Here is an 18,646-nt window from a genome sequence, read left to right as displayed (position 1 = left end):
GAAAGAGAATTGATGCCTTTGAGCTGTGGTGCTGGAGAAGAGTGTTGAATATACCATGGACTGCTAGGAGAACAAACAGGTTTATCCTGGAGAGGGTGAAGCCAGAATGCTGCTTGGAGTCAAGGATTCTGAAGCTGACATACTTTGGGCATATTGCAAAGAGGGCCTGGTCCTTGGAGAGGGACACCATGTTTGGCAGAGTGGAGGGATGGCACAGGAGAGGAAGACCTTTGATGAGATGGATCGATTCTGTGAGTGGAGTGGTGGGAATGAGTGTGTCTGAGACGGTGAGTTTGGCACAGGATAGAACAGCATTTAAGGCTCTTGTACATAGGGTTGCTATGAGTCGCAAATGACTCAATGGTGCATAACAACAACAAAAACTAGTGTATTTGCACAATTAAAATACATTGTTTTCAAGATTTGATGTTTATTTGTATTTCTCTTTACTAAATGGTTGGTGATGGTTTTTGAAGAAGAGACTTGTACAAACATTCTACAGGTAAAGGTGATTAGAAGAGATGACATGTTGGATGTGGAGGCTGAAAGGAAAGCTGGAAATGCCCCTCGGTTATGGGTGTGGCTGCTAACAGGACAACGAGAGAGGTCAGAGAGGAAAGCTTACTGATGTAGACGTTGATCGAGCAAATATTTATTGAGCTCCAAACCATGGCGGGTACAACAGTGGGGAACAGGTACAAAGGAAACGCAACAGGTGAAAATCCTTCGCTTTTACAGATCTACCCCCAAAGAGATGAAACTGGGACTCAGCCAGATCTATGTACACCAGTGTTCACTGCAGCATTAGTCACAATCATCAAAATATGTAAACAACCCAAATGCCCATCACCAGCCACATGAACAAACAAAACGTGGTGGATATACACAATGAAATAGAGGGGAAAAGGAAAGAAATTGAAATACATGCTACAATATGGATAAAACATGAAAACATTTTACTAAGAGAAGCAGAAAGGCACAAAAGGACAGATATTCTAGGATTCCACATACATAATATATTCTGCATAGGCAACTCTCACTGCATTTGATATATAGCATAGGTATGTTTACACATATACACATACACAAATGTATAGAATATTACATATATGGAGAGAGAACTCTGGTGGCACAGTGGATTGAGCACTGTGCTGTAAACCCAAAGCTTGGTGGTTGAAAACCCCAGTTACTCTGAGGGAGAGCGAGGAAACAGTATGTATCTACGAAGGTTAACAGGCTTGGAGAAATGCCGCAGCACAGCTGTACTCTGGTGTACAGATTGGTTATGAGTAGAGCTGACTTAACAGTGGTTCTGGTTCTTTAATTTATATTAAAACTTAAATTACCGACACTCCTGAATAAAACCTGTGGGAATCTCTGCGGACCTTGCCTCTTGCCTCGCCTCTGCTATCCACTGGCGCTTCAAATCACTAGGACATTTGTTAAGTGCCTTCTGGGTGCCTTACACCCCACCCTCGGACCCCCTTGCCAACTGATTTCACGTGGAACAGCTGCTATGTCCTCCAGGAAGCCTGCCCTGGCCCACCCTCCCCGTCCACATCTGGGGACATTCCTCTCCTGCGACCCATCTAATCATAAGTCATGTTGTCACGTATCTTCAAGTCAGAACTGACCCATAAGCTGACAAAGAGGACGTAAAGACAAAGGGGAAAAGACAGATGCCACCTGGAAGTCACCAAAGAACAGAGGAATGCTGGGACCAAAGACACTGAGACAGAGATCTGGGACCCCAGAGCCAACAGAGAGAGGTTCTGACCGCTAGAACTAGTGCCCCGAGTACGTTTTTCCAGCTTTCTAAACCTAAGACATTTCTGTTGATGAAAGCCACCCACTTGAGCTCTAGCAGCCTGAGGCGACTGGGACACCTGGCATTCCTCATATGTGCTGTAACCACCACACAGCAAATGGACGGGGTTCACAAGAAGGCCATTCCAAACACGGTTACTTCTAAAACAATGAATCGTTTCCACAGGACCTGTGAGCTTACATAGGTTTTCTGAAGACTGCACTTTATTTTTGTCTTGCAAACAAAGTTTGCAACATTTCTTAACAGTTTAATACTGTAATCCCAGAGGTGAATGGTTCAAATCCACCAGCCGCTCCACGGGAGAAAGATGGAATCTCCTGCCACTGTGATTTACTGCCTCTGAAAACCCACTGAAGGGTCAGCTATGAGTTGGTTCCTATCGTGCCAGGGGTTTGTTTCAGTTTGTCAAGAGCTACCCCATTTTTCAAGAGCATTGCCATTTCAAAGCTTTCTGGTAAGTTTGATTTTTGGTTTCTTTAAAAGAAATATGAATTTTCCAGGGTCAAACAATGCAAAGACACATTTCTTTTCTCAGCTCTGTTATCTGATATGTTTCATACAAATGTCAAAATAGTACCAGGCTTTTAGCCTGGAACCTTGCTCTAAATCCCTCCACAGGATCACATATCTTCTATCTCTAGGCTAGACCCAATAGGTGAGAGATTCCTTTACCTATTGATTGAGGAATAACTCTCCTGACCTTATTAAGAACAGCCCCTACCATCTGCTGACACAAAATCTGGGCGTTCTCCCATAACAAGTGGCTTCTGTAAACACTGCATACTAGCTTCACTGAGCTTTGTCTAAACCAACAGATCTTCTCTAAATAAAACTTTGGCTTTTTAGAGATGGAATCTTGAGAGAGCACTCCTTAATATTGTTAGACCTCACATGTATACTCATACTACTTTCTGGGTGATAACTGGGGAGTAAATCCCAAATGTATGTGTCCAGTCCCCCAGGTCATGACTGCTCCATGGTTTCTAATCCACATTTTGGCCCCTGCTTGTACTTTGCCAGCCTTGCCTCGTAAATTAACTTTGAAAAAAGCAGAGTAAAGACAAGTGGAGGGAGGGTGAGGTAGCAAGTTAGAAGCCGCATGAAGTTGAGGGTCCCTGACACACAATTACCACCCCAAACCCATCTCCTTAGCTGCGATGAAAGCGGCAGCCAAGCAGAGTCCCTGAAGACGGTCAGTCTGGCCTTCCTGCGGGACTCTGCACATATCACTCAGGATGGCCCCTTGTACCTTGGTGGTCAGCTGTGAGCATGCACTCTGAAGCCCAGTCTCTGGGGATCACAGGGGCAACCAGCTCAGCAAACGTGGTCAGGGGACAGCTGTGGTTGCAGCCCGGCAGCGTGAGGGGATACGGCTCGTGATGCGACTCGTTGCGATAGGACATCTCCACGAAGTACTCCCTGTGCAGGCAGAGGAGGGGCTCTGTTAGTGCCGGGTTTTCACCTGCCTCTTGGTTGCTTTGCACGTGGACCAGAACATGCTCTATGAGAGGCCCATGAAGACACTGATGGGAACAAAGGCATTTTAGCGATTTGAAGAGTTGCAATTAGAGAATGAGGCAGGTGAAACAGATGTGGAGCGCTCATTTGTTAGGTGACCAGGGGCGTAAAGAAGTGGATGGGGATGTACATCCAGAGAAGGACGGGAAGGGCTTTGCATGGTTAGAGGTGCTCTGCAGAGCTTCTAATCAGGAGGGAGAGGGAGGGGGAGGGGCCTGTGGGCTTTAGCTTTCCTGTCTCTTCTCTGTCAGTCCCTCACTCCTTCCTTCTTTCCTCGTCTTTCCTCTGAATAGATTTTTCTTCTTAATCATGCTATAGACATTGTTGTTGTTGCTAGGTTCCATCGAGCTGCCTGCAACTGATAGTGACCCTGTGTACAATAGCCCTAAACCCTGCTCTATCCCGTGTCAATCTTATTGTCTCCAACACACTTACCGCCATTACCCCATCACTGAATCAATCCACCTCATTGAGGGTTTTCCCCTCCTGTGCTGTCCCTCCACCCTCTCAAGCATGACATCCCTCTCCAAGGAGGGGAATAATTTATATCACGTGTGTCTGAACACATGACTTTATCACAAAATCATCGCTTGGAAGGATGGAGTGGCTGGATCTTTGAGACCTTGTAACTTCACATTAAGCAGCAGACTGTTGGTCACCCCCAAGTTTGCTTTCCAAGGAAGAGGGTTTGTCCCATCTTTGGGTTGTAACTTTCTAATAAATCTGTCTTTATTTTTACCTCAGAAAACAAAAAAAGAAGAAGTCAATACATTTTTTTTTAAAGCCAACATACTCTTTGGGGACTTAGTTGAAAGCAGCCTCCTGAAAAACTAGTGTAGGGGGCTCACAGAAGTCACTTGTCAATTGAAAAGGAAGAAGGCATTAAAAGGATGCCTTTTGAATTATTGATATCACAGCTGAAACTGATGGGTATTGATATACACAAGTTCTTAGAAATACCACTTTTAGAAGTCTTTAAAGATAGTACTGAGCAAGCTCTGGTGGCCTACTGGCAAGAAGCTGCACTACAATCCCGAAGGCGCACGGTTCAAATCCACAAGCTGTTCCACTGGAGAAGGAGGGGCAATCTCCCCCTGGGCCAGTCAGGTCAATTTGATAGTATGTAACAAGAAAAAAAAAAATAAAGATAGTACTGAGCACAGATATTAACTTATGAGATATATTTAAAAATACTTCTCTAACACTATATGAATGACTACTTGTGTTTTGGGATAATGTTTCTAGTGACAGCATTTTATAAAAAATTAAAAATCGTGTTTCAAGACATGTTGAGAAAAATAGCCAAATCATTAAAATATAGGATTCTCCATTCTAGCTGAGCTTGACTTCATTTCCCAGAATTTCCCGTGCTTCAGTGAACAAACGTTAGTCAGTAGGATATGAGAGGGCTGACATGGTCCCCATTTCAGCCCTTTTGTTTCTATAAACTCCATGTGGGTGAGCACAGAACTCTTCAGAACTGTAGATGTGTCAAACAACGTCCCAGGTTTCCTGAGTTGCCATGTTTGAACACAAAATGTGATCTGGAACCCCTGCACTGGACTGTGGCAGAGTGAGGAAGGACTTGCCGCTGCAATGAGTCCCTGAGAGTTGGAGGCTCATCTGTTACAGCTAATGAAATCATCCGAGGAGTTAGTAATCCACAACATGGTTTAGACGTTTGGAGTGCGGAGGGAGGAAAATGTGCAAGCATGAATGGATGAAGACAAATATGTGTGAACCTTCACTAAAATAAAATAAAATTGAATATTTAACTGAGATAGCCTTCGAGCGTTTGCTGAAATGTTAACTTCTCAGTGACGCCTACCCCTACCCTATTTGAAATTGTGATTTCTCTGCACGCTTACCCACTTCTATCATGGACTTACTGTGTTCACTGTCTGTGTTTGCCCACTAAGGTCTATAAGACCTGAAGAGCACTGCTGGTAAAATGGACTGTCTTCTGTGTATGTGCATATATTCCTTTCCAACTCCTGCAGACTTGCCAGATTAATTAAATACTTCTAGGAGCTAAAAAACAAACAAACAAACAAACAAAGGATTCAAAACTAGCTCTAGTGATAAAGATAAAAGCGGAGGGCTTCCATTTCTAGTCTGTCATAGAAGAACTTGTTTATTGTTACGGTTCTGTCCTCACAACAACAACAACAACAAGGCCAGGGAAACTAAAAATCAACAACTCTGCTTAGATACATCAGAGAATTCAGGTCATGGGAGAAACTGTCCCTCTAGAACCTGGAGACATACAGCCTGACGTTCTTTGATTACCAGGAGAGAATTCATGGCTACCCATTATTCCTCAATGACCTCACACTGATTAGGAATATTTAAAGGATAATTGACTAATTTCTGGAGATTGAGCTTGGACTGAACTCAGCTCATCACCATTGAATCAGACCCAGCTCATAGCAGACTCTACAGTGGGTTTTCAAAGTCCCATTTTTTCTCCCACAGAACAACTGATGGATTTAAACCAAATGCCTTTGGGTTAGTGTGATGTTAGCTTAAGAGTTGGCATTCTTTAGTCATTACACTTAGTCTTCTCTGGTTTCCAGCTGCCTTAACTGTAGGCACATGGTCTTGCAAATCACCAACAGCTGTGGAGCTAGGAGAAGATAAAAAGTGCTTCCCACCCTGGGCAGCAAGACTTGAGGTGAACAAAGCTTACGGTAGCAAGACTTGAGAGAGACTGGAGTAAGACCCTGGTAAGAGCAAGTACCTGGTGATGGTGGAGGAGAGACTGTAGCATTGCTGTGGACAAATTGTGGCAAGGTGTGACCTGAGGCTTCTTGCATGTGTGGAAGCCACAGTTAAAGGTTTTGCTATTCTTGCTGGATGCTTGAAAGAGAACCTGACTTATTACTGCTCTGAGTCAAGTCTTTCTGGATGATTTGGATTTGACTGCCACACTGAAACCAGAGCCTGGACTAATTGGGGAGTTGTGCCTTGGAACCTGGGCTAATACCTGGACTTGCATTGGGTGATAGTCTTTGTTTCCTCAACTTCCCTAATAAACCCCATTCCTAGAACCACAACTGTGGGTCTGTGAGTCAACAACAAACCTCTGGCTGTTGGTGTGGCTCTACAGGCACCATGGTGTTGAGTTCTGGCTCTTTATCGTGTTTGTGCTCAGGGGGTGAGGGTCTGTGCTATTCTTACTCCCTACGGCCTTTTCAGAGAGACGCTCATGGCCCGCTGCCCCCATCTACCATTTTCTCCTACTGAGACAGTAAGCGCCTCTTAGTTGTACTAGGTGCCAGGAGGCCACCAGAACTCCCAGAGCTTGGACTAGCAGGTGAGAGAAGAGCTTCTGGTGTCCCAGTCTTAGGAGGAGCCCACGTATTCACGAGTTTTACCTGTAGGAACCTCACTAGGATCCTCACTATGAAACATGAAGCAAAATCTCTTGCTTCTATCAATGAAAAACAGTGCTACCCTCCAAAGAGAAACAGTTAATCAAAGCTATTTGAGTTTTACCAGACATTAATATCTATGGAGGACATTTAAGAACCAAGACCAGTACAGCCTCCTTTAAACTTGGACATGAAGGAAAGGTAACATCTAATTTCAACCATTTTCAGCCTTCTTATTTCAACAAAGGAGTAAAATTTAAAAAAGGTTACAACCCAGGAGCAAATGCCTCTCAAAAGATAGAAATACTAACAGGATTACAAAACACATCCTCTTTCCCCAGACCATAACACCAGTACATATTAATAGAGCTTTGCAGGGATGGCGACAGAAAAAAGCCACAGCTACTTTTATCCAGTATATTATTTCTGGCTTTCAACAAAATACTGCAAGACATTTTGAAAGGCAGGAAACTCAATCTGAAGATACAAGGCAAACATCAAAACTAGACTTGTATATCAAAGAAATTTTGGCATTGTTGAACAGGGAACTTAAAACAACTATGGTTTTAAAATATTTTTAGAAGTTAATTTTGTTTCCCCTAGAAGTCTACATTCCAGGGGTCAGGGTGGCATAGTCACCAGGGAGTTGCACTGCTGACCCAAGGTGGGGCCTCGCTGGTGTGTCAATCCCACCAGCAGAATATTGAGAGAAAGTTGGGCAGCCACGTCCTGTGAGATTTTCAGGCTCTGAGAATCTGCTGGCCAGTCGGTGACAAGGCAGTTTCAACCTGACAACAATGAGTGTGTGTTTGGGGGGGGGGGGTATTTTTAATGATTAATACAAGGAATTCTAGTAGCATAGTGTGCAACGTGTCACACTGCTAAATAAAAATTCAGGGGTTCAAACCCACTATCTGCTCCACAGGAGAAAGAGGTGCAGTACCCTTCTGTGAAGATTTACAGTCTTGGAGTAAACTTGGTGGCAGGAGGTTGTGATAAACATACTAAGAACTCGAATGAAAAACAAAAGAAAGCCAACATACAAGCACCAATAGAGATGTAAACTTTAAGACAAAAATCAGAAGGAAATGCTGGAAACAAAAAAACCACAACCTGACAAGTGAAAGGAATAATGTCTTTGATACAGCTGAAGAAAGAACCAGAATTAGCAAGCTCGAAAATAGGTCAATAGAAACTTGGGAGAGGCCAGTCCTTGGAAAAGGACATAATACTTGGAAAGGTGGAGTAACTTCTTCAACAAGATGGACAGGCACAGTGTTGAGAAATGAGCACAGGTGTAGAGAGATGGTGAGGTCGGTGCAGGACCAGACAGGGTTCACGTCTGCTACTCATAGAGTCCTGGTGGACCTGACAGCACCTAACACCAACAACGAGAAGCTGAAAAACAAGGAGGAGAAAGATGGAAAAAGTGGTAACAAAATAGCCAAGAATTTGGAACATAAGTACAATATGAAAATGTGAGGAAGAAAGTAAAAAGGAAATACTGGAAGTAATGACTGAGAATTTTCCAAAATTACTAACAGATAGAGCAGAACAGGATAAAACCAACAGACAAACCCCACATAGGCATGTCATACTCCAATTGGAGAGAATCAAAGACAAAGTGAACCTTCAAAAGAACCAGGCAGCGGGGACGGCAGGGGGAGGGGAGGGAGACAGAGGACGAGAGTATCTCTCTCTCATCTCTTCTCAATTATTTGTTTTGCTTCAGAAAGCTGGACAATGACTAAGGATGACAGAAGAAGAATAGTTGTCTTTGAGTTGTGGTGCTGGAGAAGAGTCTTGAACCTACCATGGACTGCCGAGAGAACAAAACAACAGTCTGTCTTGGAGATGGTGAAACCAAGTCTCTCCTTGAAGGCTAGGATTTTGAAGCTCTATCTCACATACTTTGGGCACGTGGCCAGGAAAGACTGGTCCTTGGAGAAGGACATCATGCTTGGAAGGGTGGAGGGACAGCTCAGGAGAGGAAGATCCTGGATCCGATGGATTGGGGCAATGGGGGTTGGTGTGTCGGAATTAGAGATACTGGCTAAGGACAGAGAAAGGTTCAGAGCTGCTGTTCATAGGGTTACTATACATCACAGGCAACTCACGTCACATAAGAACAAACTATATTGGTGGTGTTTTTTTATTTAAGCCTCTTGTTTAGAGTCAGCAAGATCTTGGTGAGGGCCTTTGTATTTAAGTCAGTTGTTATTATATTTTGGAGGAACATTCTTCTAAGTGGTACAGCACTCTCCTGTCAATATGCCATACTGAGGTAACCTGAGGTTGTCGTGATGCTGAACCTTGTGGCCTTGGGGTTTCAAATGCCATAATGGTTACCCACGGTAGACAGTGTTTGGTGGAGCTCCCAGCTTAAGACAGGTTGGGAAGCAGGAGTGGCATCCACTTCCTAAATAACATGCCTCTGGAAAATATGGACTTGGATAAATAACAATAGTTATAGAAAGGCTTCAGATCTCTCATATCTTGTTCATAGGGTAGCTATGAGTCATGCTCTATGTGACAGCAATCAACAACCACAACATTCTCTTTCTCTCTATATATATGAGGAAACAAGGGTTAGGATCACATGGGAGTTTTTTAAACCATTTGAGCAAGAAAGTGGAGAGAAACTTATAGTATTGAAAGAATATAACCAGCACCACAACTCCAACCTGGAAGTCTGTACCCTTTAGGAAAGTGATGATTTAAAAATTAAATGGAACTGGAAATAACCCAAGTGCCCATCAACAAACGAATGAATAAAGAAGCTCTGGTATATTTACCCAATGGAATACTATGCACTGAAAAACAAGGAACTAGTGAAATATTATGCAAAGTGGATGGCCCTGGAGTGTGCTGAGAGAAATATCTCAGTCACAAAAGGAAAAATATTGCATAGGGCCACTGTTGTAAAATGGGACTGACCTTAGGGTTGAGGGAAGGCAGAGAAGGAGGGGAGGAATGACATATACTGCAATGAAACAGATGAGGGAGAGAACTGTTTAAAAGAGATATGTGATTGGGTATTATTGTCATGACTGGAGTCCAGAATGAAGGCTGCACAGTGAAGTGGATTTGGGGGGAGGGATTGCATAACAATGAAAGAGTTTTTCTTTTACTTTTCAAGGAGAAGAGTGAATTGGGGGGGAGTGGGGGCAGGGAGAAAAGTGCAACAATGAATGACTAGAAACCCTAAGTCTCTGTAAATTTTCATTAGAATTAACTAAAAAATGAAACGGAATTATACTTTCTCAAGTAAAAAAAAAATTCAGGAATTTAACTCTTGGTTGCTGTGATGCTAAACACTGTGATACTGATGGTTACCCATGGTGGACAGTGTTTGGTAGAGCTTCCCGATTAAAGTAAGCTTGGAAGCAGGAGTGACATCCACTTCCGAAATAGCTTGCCTCCGGAAACTCTGTGACCTTGGAGAAATGATGAAAATTATACAGGTGTTCATGTCTTTTATTCATAGGGTTGCTATGAATCACCTATGACTCGATGACACTTAACAACAACAACAATGCCTACTGGACCCGCTTTGCAAAATGGTATATGGGGTGTTTTTGGTATTTTGTGATGAGATTGCTGTTGTTGTTGTAAGATCTTTGGAAAGAAAGAAAGGAATATAGGTCAAGAACTCAGAGCTCCACTAAGGAAGAACATTCAAGAGAGGATGAACAGGTAATGTAAGTTTCTTATTCTTATCTAACATTATGTTTTGTGTATAATAACAAGAATATATTAGATAACTTAGCTTACAGATAAATGATGGAAGTTTTGACCAGTTGAGGCGCTTGCTGAGAGCAAGGAGGATGTAGTGTGGATAGTTGAAATAATCAGAGGAGGTGATTTTAAATATAAGCTATGACCAGGTGACCACGTTGCAGACATGAAGACTGTGTTGAGTATTCTTTAGTTTGTTATGAGCATGCATGTTTATTTATTTCTCCTGTCATATAATTTGAAATGATAAAATGTATTAACATGTAAATCCCATGCCAGCATGGAGAAGCGTGGACATCACCCAAAAGCTTTGAACTCTCTTCAGAGAAAGGACTCCCAGTTCACTCTGAGTGGACACAGGACATCCTGGGTACAGGTGACTTTGTTGGTGTGTTTATTTTCAGATGAGTGCGATTCAAGGCTTAAGGATGGGCCTAGGGTACCACACCGACAAGTGCTGGATTGTGGGGATGGGTTTTAGAGTCAATTTGACCAGGCTACGACAGCCAAGTACTTTGTAATTGTCGCTAAAAGGCCTTCAGAGCAAAGAAAAGTTTTCCACAGGAAGGATCCTATGGAAGACTGCAGATTCCGATGCACAGTTACCCTGAAGACAGAGTGGGGTGTTTCCTAGACCACTGTCTCCTCAGCTCCTCGGAAGACCACCAGGCCCTTTCCCCCGACTCCAGGAACGGCTAGTGGATTCAAACCAACAGTGCTTAACCATCGTGCCACCAGTGCTCCTTGGAAGACAGACTTCTAATCTGTCTGGACTGTGACTTCTGGACTCCAAACTATCAGTGTCCAGCTTACCACTTAGCTCCATGGACTTGGCCCCAAGTCCCCACAACTGTGTGAGTCTGTTTCTTTCAGTTTTGTTTCCCTGGAGAAGCCAGACTAATAGATACAGCTGGAGCGCTTGACATATAAGTATGTACACCTCTCGCCGACTTGTGTGCTGCTGTTTCTAAGATCAGATACACGTTCCAGAGGACTAGGAACTCTGGCTTTTGCCTGTGCACAGTTCCTGGTTAATTTTGTTCTCTATGAAAACATCATTTTCTCTGTAGTGTGGATTTACTCAAGATGGTGAGGGTGAGGGCTCAGCAGAAGAAACACTGCCGTGTCTAATAGATAGAGCAGACTAGGCCATGTGGGAACAGAAACGTGAGAGGAAAGTTGTTATGTACCCTCAAGGTAGAACCGCCTGGCAGCTGACCCTCCAGCCAGTTTCTAGAGGCTGTAAATCACACAGGAAGAGACTGCCTGTCTTTCTCCCTTGGAGCAGCTGATGGATTCAAACCGCACACCTTTGAGCTGGCAGTACAACTCCTTCTACTAGGTCACCAGAACTTCCCTAACCTCATCATGATCAAGCTGACACCAACTCACACTGGACCTTCAGTGACTTTTCAGGAGGCTATAAACTGCACGGAAGGGGACGGCCACCTTTCCCTGCTGATGACATGAAGCCCCAGCGAGGCGTTCCCTTGGGTTAACAGCCCAGGTGCCTGTGCACTGGGTCACCAGACTCCCTACCTTTTACCAGGTTGTGTTCTTCGAGGAAACCATATAACAATGTTCACTTACTACTTAGAAATGCTTCTTGAGTCTCCATCTTTTAAGACCTCATTTCTGCCCTGTGAGGTTTGGTGGCTGTTAGTACTGGTGACCATGACTCACAGTGACCCTGTGATGAACAGCCTTGGTCTGTCCCGCACCAGCCTCACCGTCTCCGAGTGGCTCAAGTGCACTGTCACAGTCACTGGGGCCGTTCTTCCTGTCTAGGGGCTTCCTCTCCTACTGGTCCTACTTTTCCAAACATGATGCCTTTTCCCAGGACTGGTCCCTCCTGACAACATGCCCAAAATACGTGCGGTGAAGTCTCATCATCCTCGCCTCTAAGGAGCACCCTGGTTACACTTCCTCCAAGACAAACTTGTTCGTAAAATTTATTTTTCACCTGTTATGTATATATTTAACACTGGGCACAATTTCAGGAGGAACCAGTCCTCGGAGAGGGCCATCATGCTGGGAAAGGTCAGCTAAGGAGATGACCCTCCACAAGATGGGTTGACAGTGATCTTCCAGTGACAGAGATCGTCAGATGGTCCAGCAGAGGGGAAAGCTCCATATGTTGTTTGTAGTGTGGCTATGAGCCGTGGCTGACTAGGTAACACCTAACAAGAACATGTAGAAAGAGGTACAGTATTTCCGAATAAAACTCTAAATGAAAATAACCCGTAAACTAGTAATAAAATAACACCAAGGGCTAGAAACCAGTGAAACTGACTTTGATAACTGTGTCTCAGACTTACCCTTTGTCCAGGTATAACTCTGTTATGTGGCAGGAGGCGTAGGGAGGAAGCTGTCCATTGTAAACGTCTAGTGCCATCTGGAGGCCACTTATGGTGGTGTCATGCTAAAGGAAATGAAAACAAAACAGCGTTTGATCTCCATTTCTGGGTGAGGCCCGCCTTCCACAGGTACTAAGCACGTGTGAAAGTACCATGGCGGCTTATTTTTCACAAATGGTGCAGGTAAATTTCCCATACTCTCACAACTTAAGAGGTATAGAGGGAAAGGATATATTCAGTCTTTCAAAAATCATTTCAGTCAAAGTTTACACATAGTCTTGGTTTTTCATTTGTGTGCATTTTGCTGGAAAGCATCTGTTTTGGTGGCGCATTATCTTCTGCGTATTTGTCGGCTGTTGCGTGTTCTGCAGGACGTAGCCCAGCTTCAAGTCACAATTCTCTTTCCCTCCCTCTTCATCTGTGTGTTTGGAGATCTCTACGTGCGTGCCTGTGCTACTGCAGACTCACGTGTCCAGTCAGTAGGAACCTGCCCTGGTGACTTCACCACCCTCCCCGTCCTGTGCTCACCTGGCTGCCCTCTTTCAGCGCTGCCCTGCTCCACTGCTCAGCTCTGAGTCTGCTGCCCCAGCCTTCCTCCTGAACTCCCTGCCTCCTCCTTCCTGCTGCTGCCCTGCTGTGCAGCCATGTCTTCGCATCTCTGGACTGTTCCTAAAGCTTTGCACACTCCAGTCAGCTCCCATCTCTCCCTCCCCAGGCCTGCCCTACTACTTGTCTTGTCACCTCTGCTCCAGTTTTCCTGGTCAAAGCGTCCAGCGTTGTTTCCATTGCTTCATTCCTCCTCTTATTCACCAAAATGCAAGACTGAGTGACCTTCATTCACTTTCCAGCTCCAGCCTTTCAAGGCTCTTTATCCTCAGTGCTCACAGAGTTTTTGGAATGATGGAAATGTAGCCACCGGTCATGGAAGGCTATCGAGCACTTGAATACGGTGAGTGCCTCAAGACACTTATGTTTTCATTCTGTCACAGATGGTTCGGTATTGGGGGCACAGTTAGAAGCTGCACTGTTAACCCAAAGATATGAGGTTCAAATCCACCAGCTGCTCGGTAGGAGAAAGATGGGTGACCTTCTGTGCCATTTATTGCTTCTGAGAACCTGCTAATGGGCCAGGTGTGTGCCAGTTCTGGCTCGATGGTACACAGCAGCAACAGCAAATCTGGTACTAGCTTTATTATGTGTTTCCAGGACCTTCTATGTCTATGCAAACAATTCCCTTCCTATGCACCTGTACAGCGAGGAACGGCTTACTAACCATTCATCCTGATGCTCTTGACCGTGGCCACTCAGGGACTCTTCCTGTTTCTCTCCGCCCCCGCCCCCCCAGTGGAAGCACACTTCCTCTGTGACTCATCAAAGCACTTGCTTGTACAGTGCGTCCTACAATGCTTTGTAAGGTGTTTATGTGCTTGTCTTCCTGTCAGTTGCACAGTAAACTCTTTAAGGCCAGAATTATGTGTTTGAAGCCACAAGCCTTCCACAGTGTCCTACCGTCTACTGCAATGAGGAAATGAAAACCAAGGGGAGGCCTCAGCCTCAAAGAGACCACACACTGAACAAATGGGTACAGAGTGATGACAAGACTACTTACTCCAGAATACATGATGAGCTTCCGGGGGCTTGAGGGCTGCGTCGCAGTCTTCATGTTATTGAGGATTTCACGGACCAGGACACCTTAGAAGAGAAATCAGCAGTGTATGTGAACTGAACAGAGCTGTGCGCTTGAGTTCATAAACTTCCTCACAGTCAAGGCTGTCCCTTCCATGAGCCTTGTGAATCCAGAAAAAGGGGAACTGACTGTGGTTGAACAGCTGCTGTGTGTTAGGCAGTGTGATGTAGATGCATCATTTTACTGATTCCTGACTTCTCTGAGCCCTGTCTATAGTGTTGTTTCTGCTAGGTAATGTCAAGTTGAAGCCAACCCATAGCGGACTGTCCAGTGGGTCTTTAGAGTCAGGAAATCACATGGGTGCAGCCCGCGTGCTCTTTGGAGGCAAGAATGGTGAGGCTTCACCTCACATGAGCATGTTGCTAGGAGGGGTAATAGGAGGGATCAAGGAATACCTTGGAGATGGACATGATGCTGGGAAGGGTGGAGAGTCGGCGATGGAAAGGAAGACCCTCGACCAGGTAGACTAGTGAGGTGACTGCTGCAATGGGCTCTTGTGTGTCAGGGAGTGTGAGGTTGGCGCAGGCTAGAACAGAATTAAAATCTTTTGTTCATAGGGTTTCTGTGAGTCGCACTTGACTCAACAGTATCTAACAACAACAGCAACAACAACAACAACAACAACCAACAACAAATCACATGGGAGGAGAGTGCCCATCTCTCTGCCATGGAGCGACTGGTGAATTTGAACCGTATTCCTTTGGGTTGACTATACAACTACGTATCACTTAGCCAGCAGAGCTCCCTAATCCACATTTGCAGATGAGGAAACTGGGGCTCAGAGATCTTAGGTCGTTGCCCAAGGTTGCATGCCGATAATGAGAACTGGATTGGAAGGCCAAGACTCTACTGTTCCTTGGGAGGGCACGTCATGCTTTGGAAGGTGAAGGATCGGCAAAGGCAAGGAAGACACTCCACCAGGAGGACTGACGCGGTGACCACAGCGTAGGCTCGAGTGTCAGAGATGATGAGGACAGCACAGGACAGGACAGGGTTCAGTCAGCTCCTCACACAGTCGCTGTGAGTCATATCTGACTCAATCGCACACAACAACAACAACAACAACAACAACAACTACTCATGGATGTGGTGAAACTCAAGTTAGGAGACTGAGAATCTTAAAAACATTTTTTTCTTTCTTTTTCTTAAATTATAAAAGTTGTCAGCCAGCACAGTGGCACTTGGCACCTCCACCTCGAGCCATCAGGCTGTGCCATGGGGACAGCAGCTCTCGGAGTGTCCTCTGCACAGGGCCTGGCCCAGAGACCCCCTCGGACTCCCAAGTGTCACCAGCAGAGGAATGGCCAGCATTTCTGGCTTTGCCTTCGGACTCTGCCTCCTGTGGAGACTTTGTGCCCTCACATCACAGATGTGTTTTGGGTCTTGGGGTGCTGACAGGCTGTCCTGACTCGCAGTCTCCATCCTCTAGGTCCCTGGGGACTGAGGAGCAACTTGGCGCTGGACACTGTTCTGAGGATATGCCATCTCAGGGTTTCCACGGCCCGTCATCTGAAGCCCTGACTCGGTATGTGTTTGGTGGCCCCCCGGCTGGAAGCTGCTCAGTTATTTCACAATGACTGACACAACCATGACTGTGGAGTCCACTCGCAAACACAGTTCACAGCCGTGGCAGGCCAGACACCAAGCAGGTGAGTCAGCCAGGAGAGGGGCCCTGCGCTAACCAAGCTCATGAGAAGAGAGGAAAACACAGGTCTGAGCTCTAGACAGCATGACAGAGGGTTAATGAAGGAGGGCCACATCCACTCTTTGTGCAGAGGCCAGGTTTCCCCAGGCAACGTGATGCTGGACGTGGAGCTCCCAGGCCCGACACAGTTACCTTCTAGAGCTCAGGACCCTCACCTTGACCTCTGGAACAGTCCTGCTGGCACTAAACTCCATGGCCAAGTTTTTGGGAGCAGAGACAGCAGCTGCCCCTTCTTCAGACGGTGCCCTGGGGGTAGTCTGCAGCCTCCATGACGGAATGTGCCTGCTCTTGGTTTGAGGGTGCTGGCCCCTATTTTCCCAGCAGTAATTTGGGGTTGTTGTGGTAACTGCCATAATTAACCCCAAGCTCTGGCATGTCAGTAATTCTGTTTTATAGGTAGGGACGCAGGCTCAAAAGAGAATCTGTAACTCATCCAAGATTACACAACTTCTATGCAGGGAAGCAGAGGTTTGAACCCAGGACTTGCTCTTAATCATGAGACTTCACTGTAGCATCCAGCGAGTGTCTGTGTTTCCTGCTGCCTCCTTCAGGTTGCTGTTGGTATTGTAGTGCAGCTTCTTTACAGGGGGGCACCGGAGACCTGAGAATTCGGATGTAATATCATTGACCTCATAGCATAAGCTTTGCAGTTCTCATTGCTGGACTGGACAGCAAGGGTCAACAAGTGTTCCCTGCAAAGGACCGGATGCTCAATCATTCCAGCCTTACAGGTTCACAGGTCTGTTTGTCCCGACAGCTTAGTTCTCCTGTTGTACAGTGAAAGAAGCCCTGAACGACATGTAAATGAGTGTGCAAGTCTGGTGCAACAAAGCTTATGAAGTCTGGACAGTGGATCAGACTCGACCCACAGGCTGCAGTTTGCTGATCTTTGATGTACATCAAGAAACACAAAAACTCAAGCTCACTGCCTTTGGACGGGTCCTGACTCCAAGCAGCCCGCCATGGGGTTTCTGAGGCAACAGATCCTAACAGGAGGCAGTGGACCCTCACAGGTGGCAGTGGACGCTCACAGAAGGCGGTGGACCCTCACAGGGGGCGGTAGACCCTCATAGGAAGAGGTGGACCCTCACAGGAGGCGATGGACACTCACAGGAGGTGGTGGACCCTCACAGGAGGCGGTGGACCCTCACAGGAGGCGGTGGACCCTCACAGGAGGCGATGGACGCTCACAGGAGGTGGTGGACCCTCACAGGAGGTGGTAGATCTCAACAGGAGGCAGTAGATTGTAACAGGAGACCGTGTGTCTTTCTCCCAGGAGCCAACAGTGGGTTCAAACACCCAGAGACCCACAGCCTTGGATGGGCTGTGCCACCAACTTCCTAAAACAGGAGAGTTCCACACACAGGAAGAGTGTTCCTAAATTTGCCGTAGGGGTTTTCTCGGCAATGATGTGTTGAGTCTCTCTGAACAGTGTTGCTCTTGAAGCAGTTGGAAGTTGTAGTAAAAGTCAGAAGGCGCTGCTCAAAATCCAGAAGACTCTGTCACGAGCTTCCCTGCAGGATTGCGTCCCGCGGCCCATCACTCACCAGGCTGAACAAACCTCCCTCGTTTAGTTGGATCTGAACAGGACGCCCGGCATGCACTTTGGTCAGTTCTGAGGAAACAATTCCCTAGCTTGTTGGTCCCACTGGGGTTTCTCCAGGAGGTCAGCCCAGCGGCCTTCACATGAGCTCTAGCCTTCAGAGTCCGAGGAGTGCACCTCAGGGAAGGGCTTTTCTGTGAAGAACCCAGATCCACGCGTGGGAGGCAGAGACTCAGCCCAGAGAGGGGAGGCAGTTGCCGCCCCCCTAATGCAGTCTTCTAGTGGGTAAAGAGCTGTACTTCCAGCCCAAAGATAAGCGAGTCCACCAGTTGCTCCATGGGGTGAAGATCTCCCCCAACATTTACAGCCTCTGAAAACCGGACCTACCCTTTCTCTGTGAGCAGGTTTGGGGAAACAGGTCAGGATTCATCCTCATCATGTGGTGGAGTTCAACAAGGAATACTGTGGGCACGCCAGGCCAGGAATTGAGTAGCCAACACGGCTGCTGCTGCCCTCTGCGTCCTCTGTGGCTTATTTCATAGCTTGGCCTCGCCCTGCACTCTAGACACTGTGGGTCCCCCACCCTTGCCCTCTCCCCATACAGCATTCATTCTAATCCTCATTGCAGCCCTGCAAAGTCCATCTCATCAACCCCTTGCACAGAAAGGAAACTGGGAAAGTGAGATTAAGTGGCTTGTTGAAGGTCACAGATGATTGATGGCAGGATCAGGCCTTAAGCTGGGCCTCCCACCCACAAATCTAGTACACTTCTCTAACTCATTTTGTACTTACCCCCCTGGAGTCGGGATTTCTCTTTCTGTTTGTGAATTCCGTAGAGGGACATGAGAGACAGTTCTGACAGTTCTCTCAACTTTACCATGGTGTCCTCAGTAGCC

The 18,646-nt window shown here is 46.1% G+C and overlaps 1 protein-coding gene across 1 annotated transcript in view; it reads right to left on the bottom strand.

The window, feature by feature from the left end:
• ACPP (acid phosphatase, prostate) overlaps positions 1-18,646 on the bottom strand; it is a 57,319-nt gene that overhangs the window by 9,829 nt on the left and 28,844 nt on the right. The window contains exons 9-12 of the mRNA XM_006902549.1: positions 18,543-18,646; positions 14,425-14,507; positions 12,777-12,880; positions 3,078-3,247 (exon numbers count right to left, since the gene is read on the bottom strand). Coding sequence (XP_006902611.1) covers positions 3,078-3,247; positions 12,777-12,880; positions 14,425-14,507; positions 18,543-18,646 — 461 coding nt within the window. The remainder of the gene's footprint in view (positions 1-3,077; positions 3,248-12,776; positions 12,881-14,424; positions 14,508-18,542) is intronic.

This window comes from Elephantulus edwardii, unplaced genomic scaffold, assembly GCF_000299155.1.
Source record: "Elephantulus edwardii isolate Elephantulus edwardi_28Jun2011 unplaced genomic scaffold, EleEdw1.0 scaffold00427, whole genome shotgun sequence".
Lineage (NCBI taxonomy): Eukaryota > Metazoa > Chordata > Mammalia > Macroscelidea > Macroscelididae > Elephantulus > Elephantulus edwardii.
The sequence above is the reverse complement of the archived record's forward strand: the minus strand, read 5'-3'. Positions and strand labels throughout refer to the sequence as shown.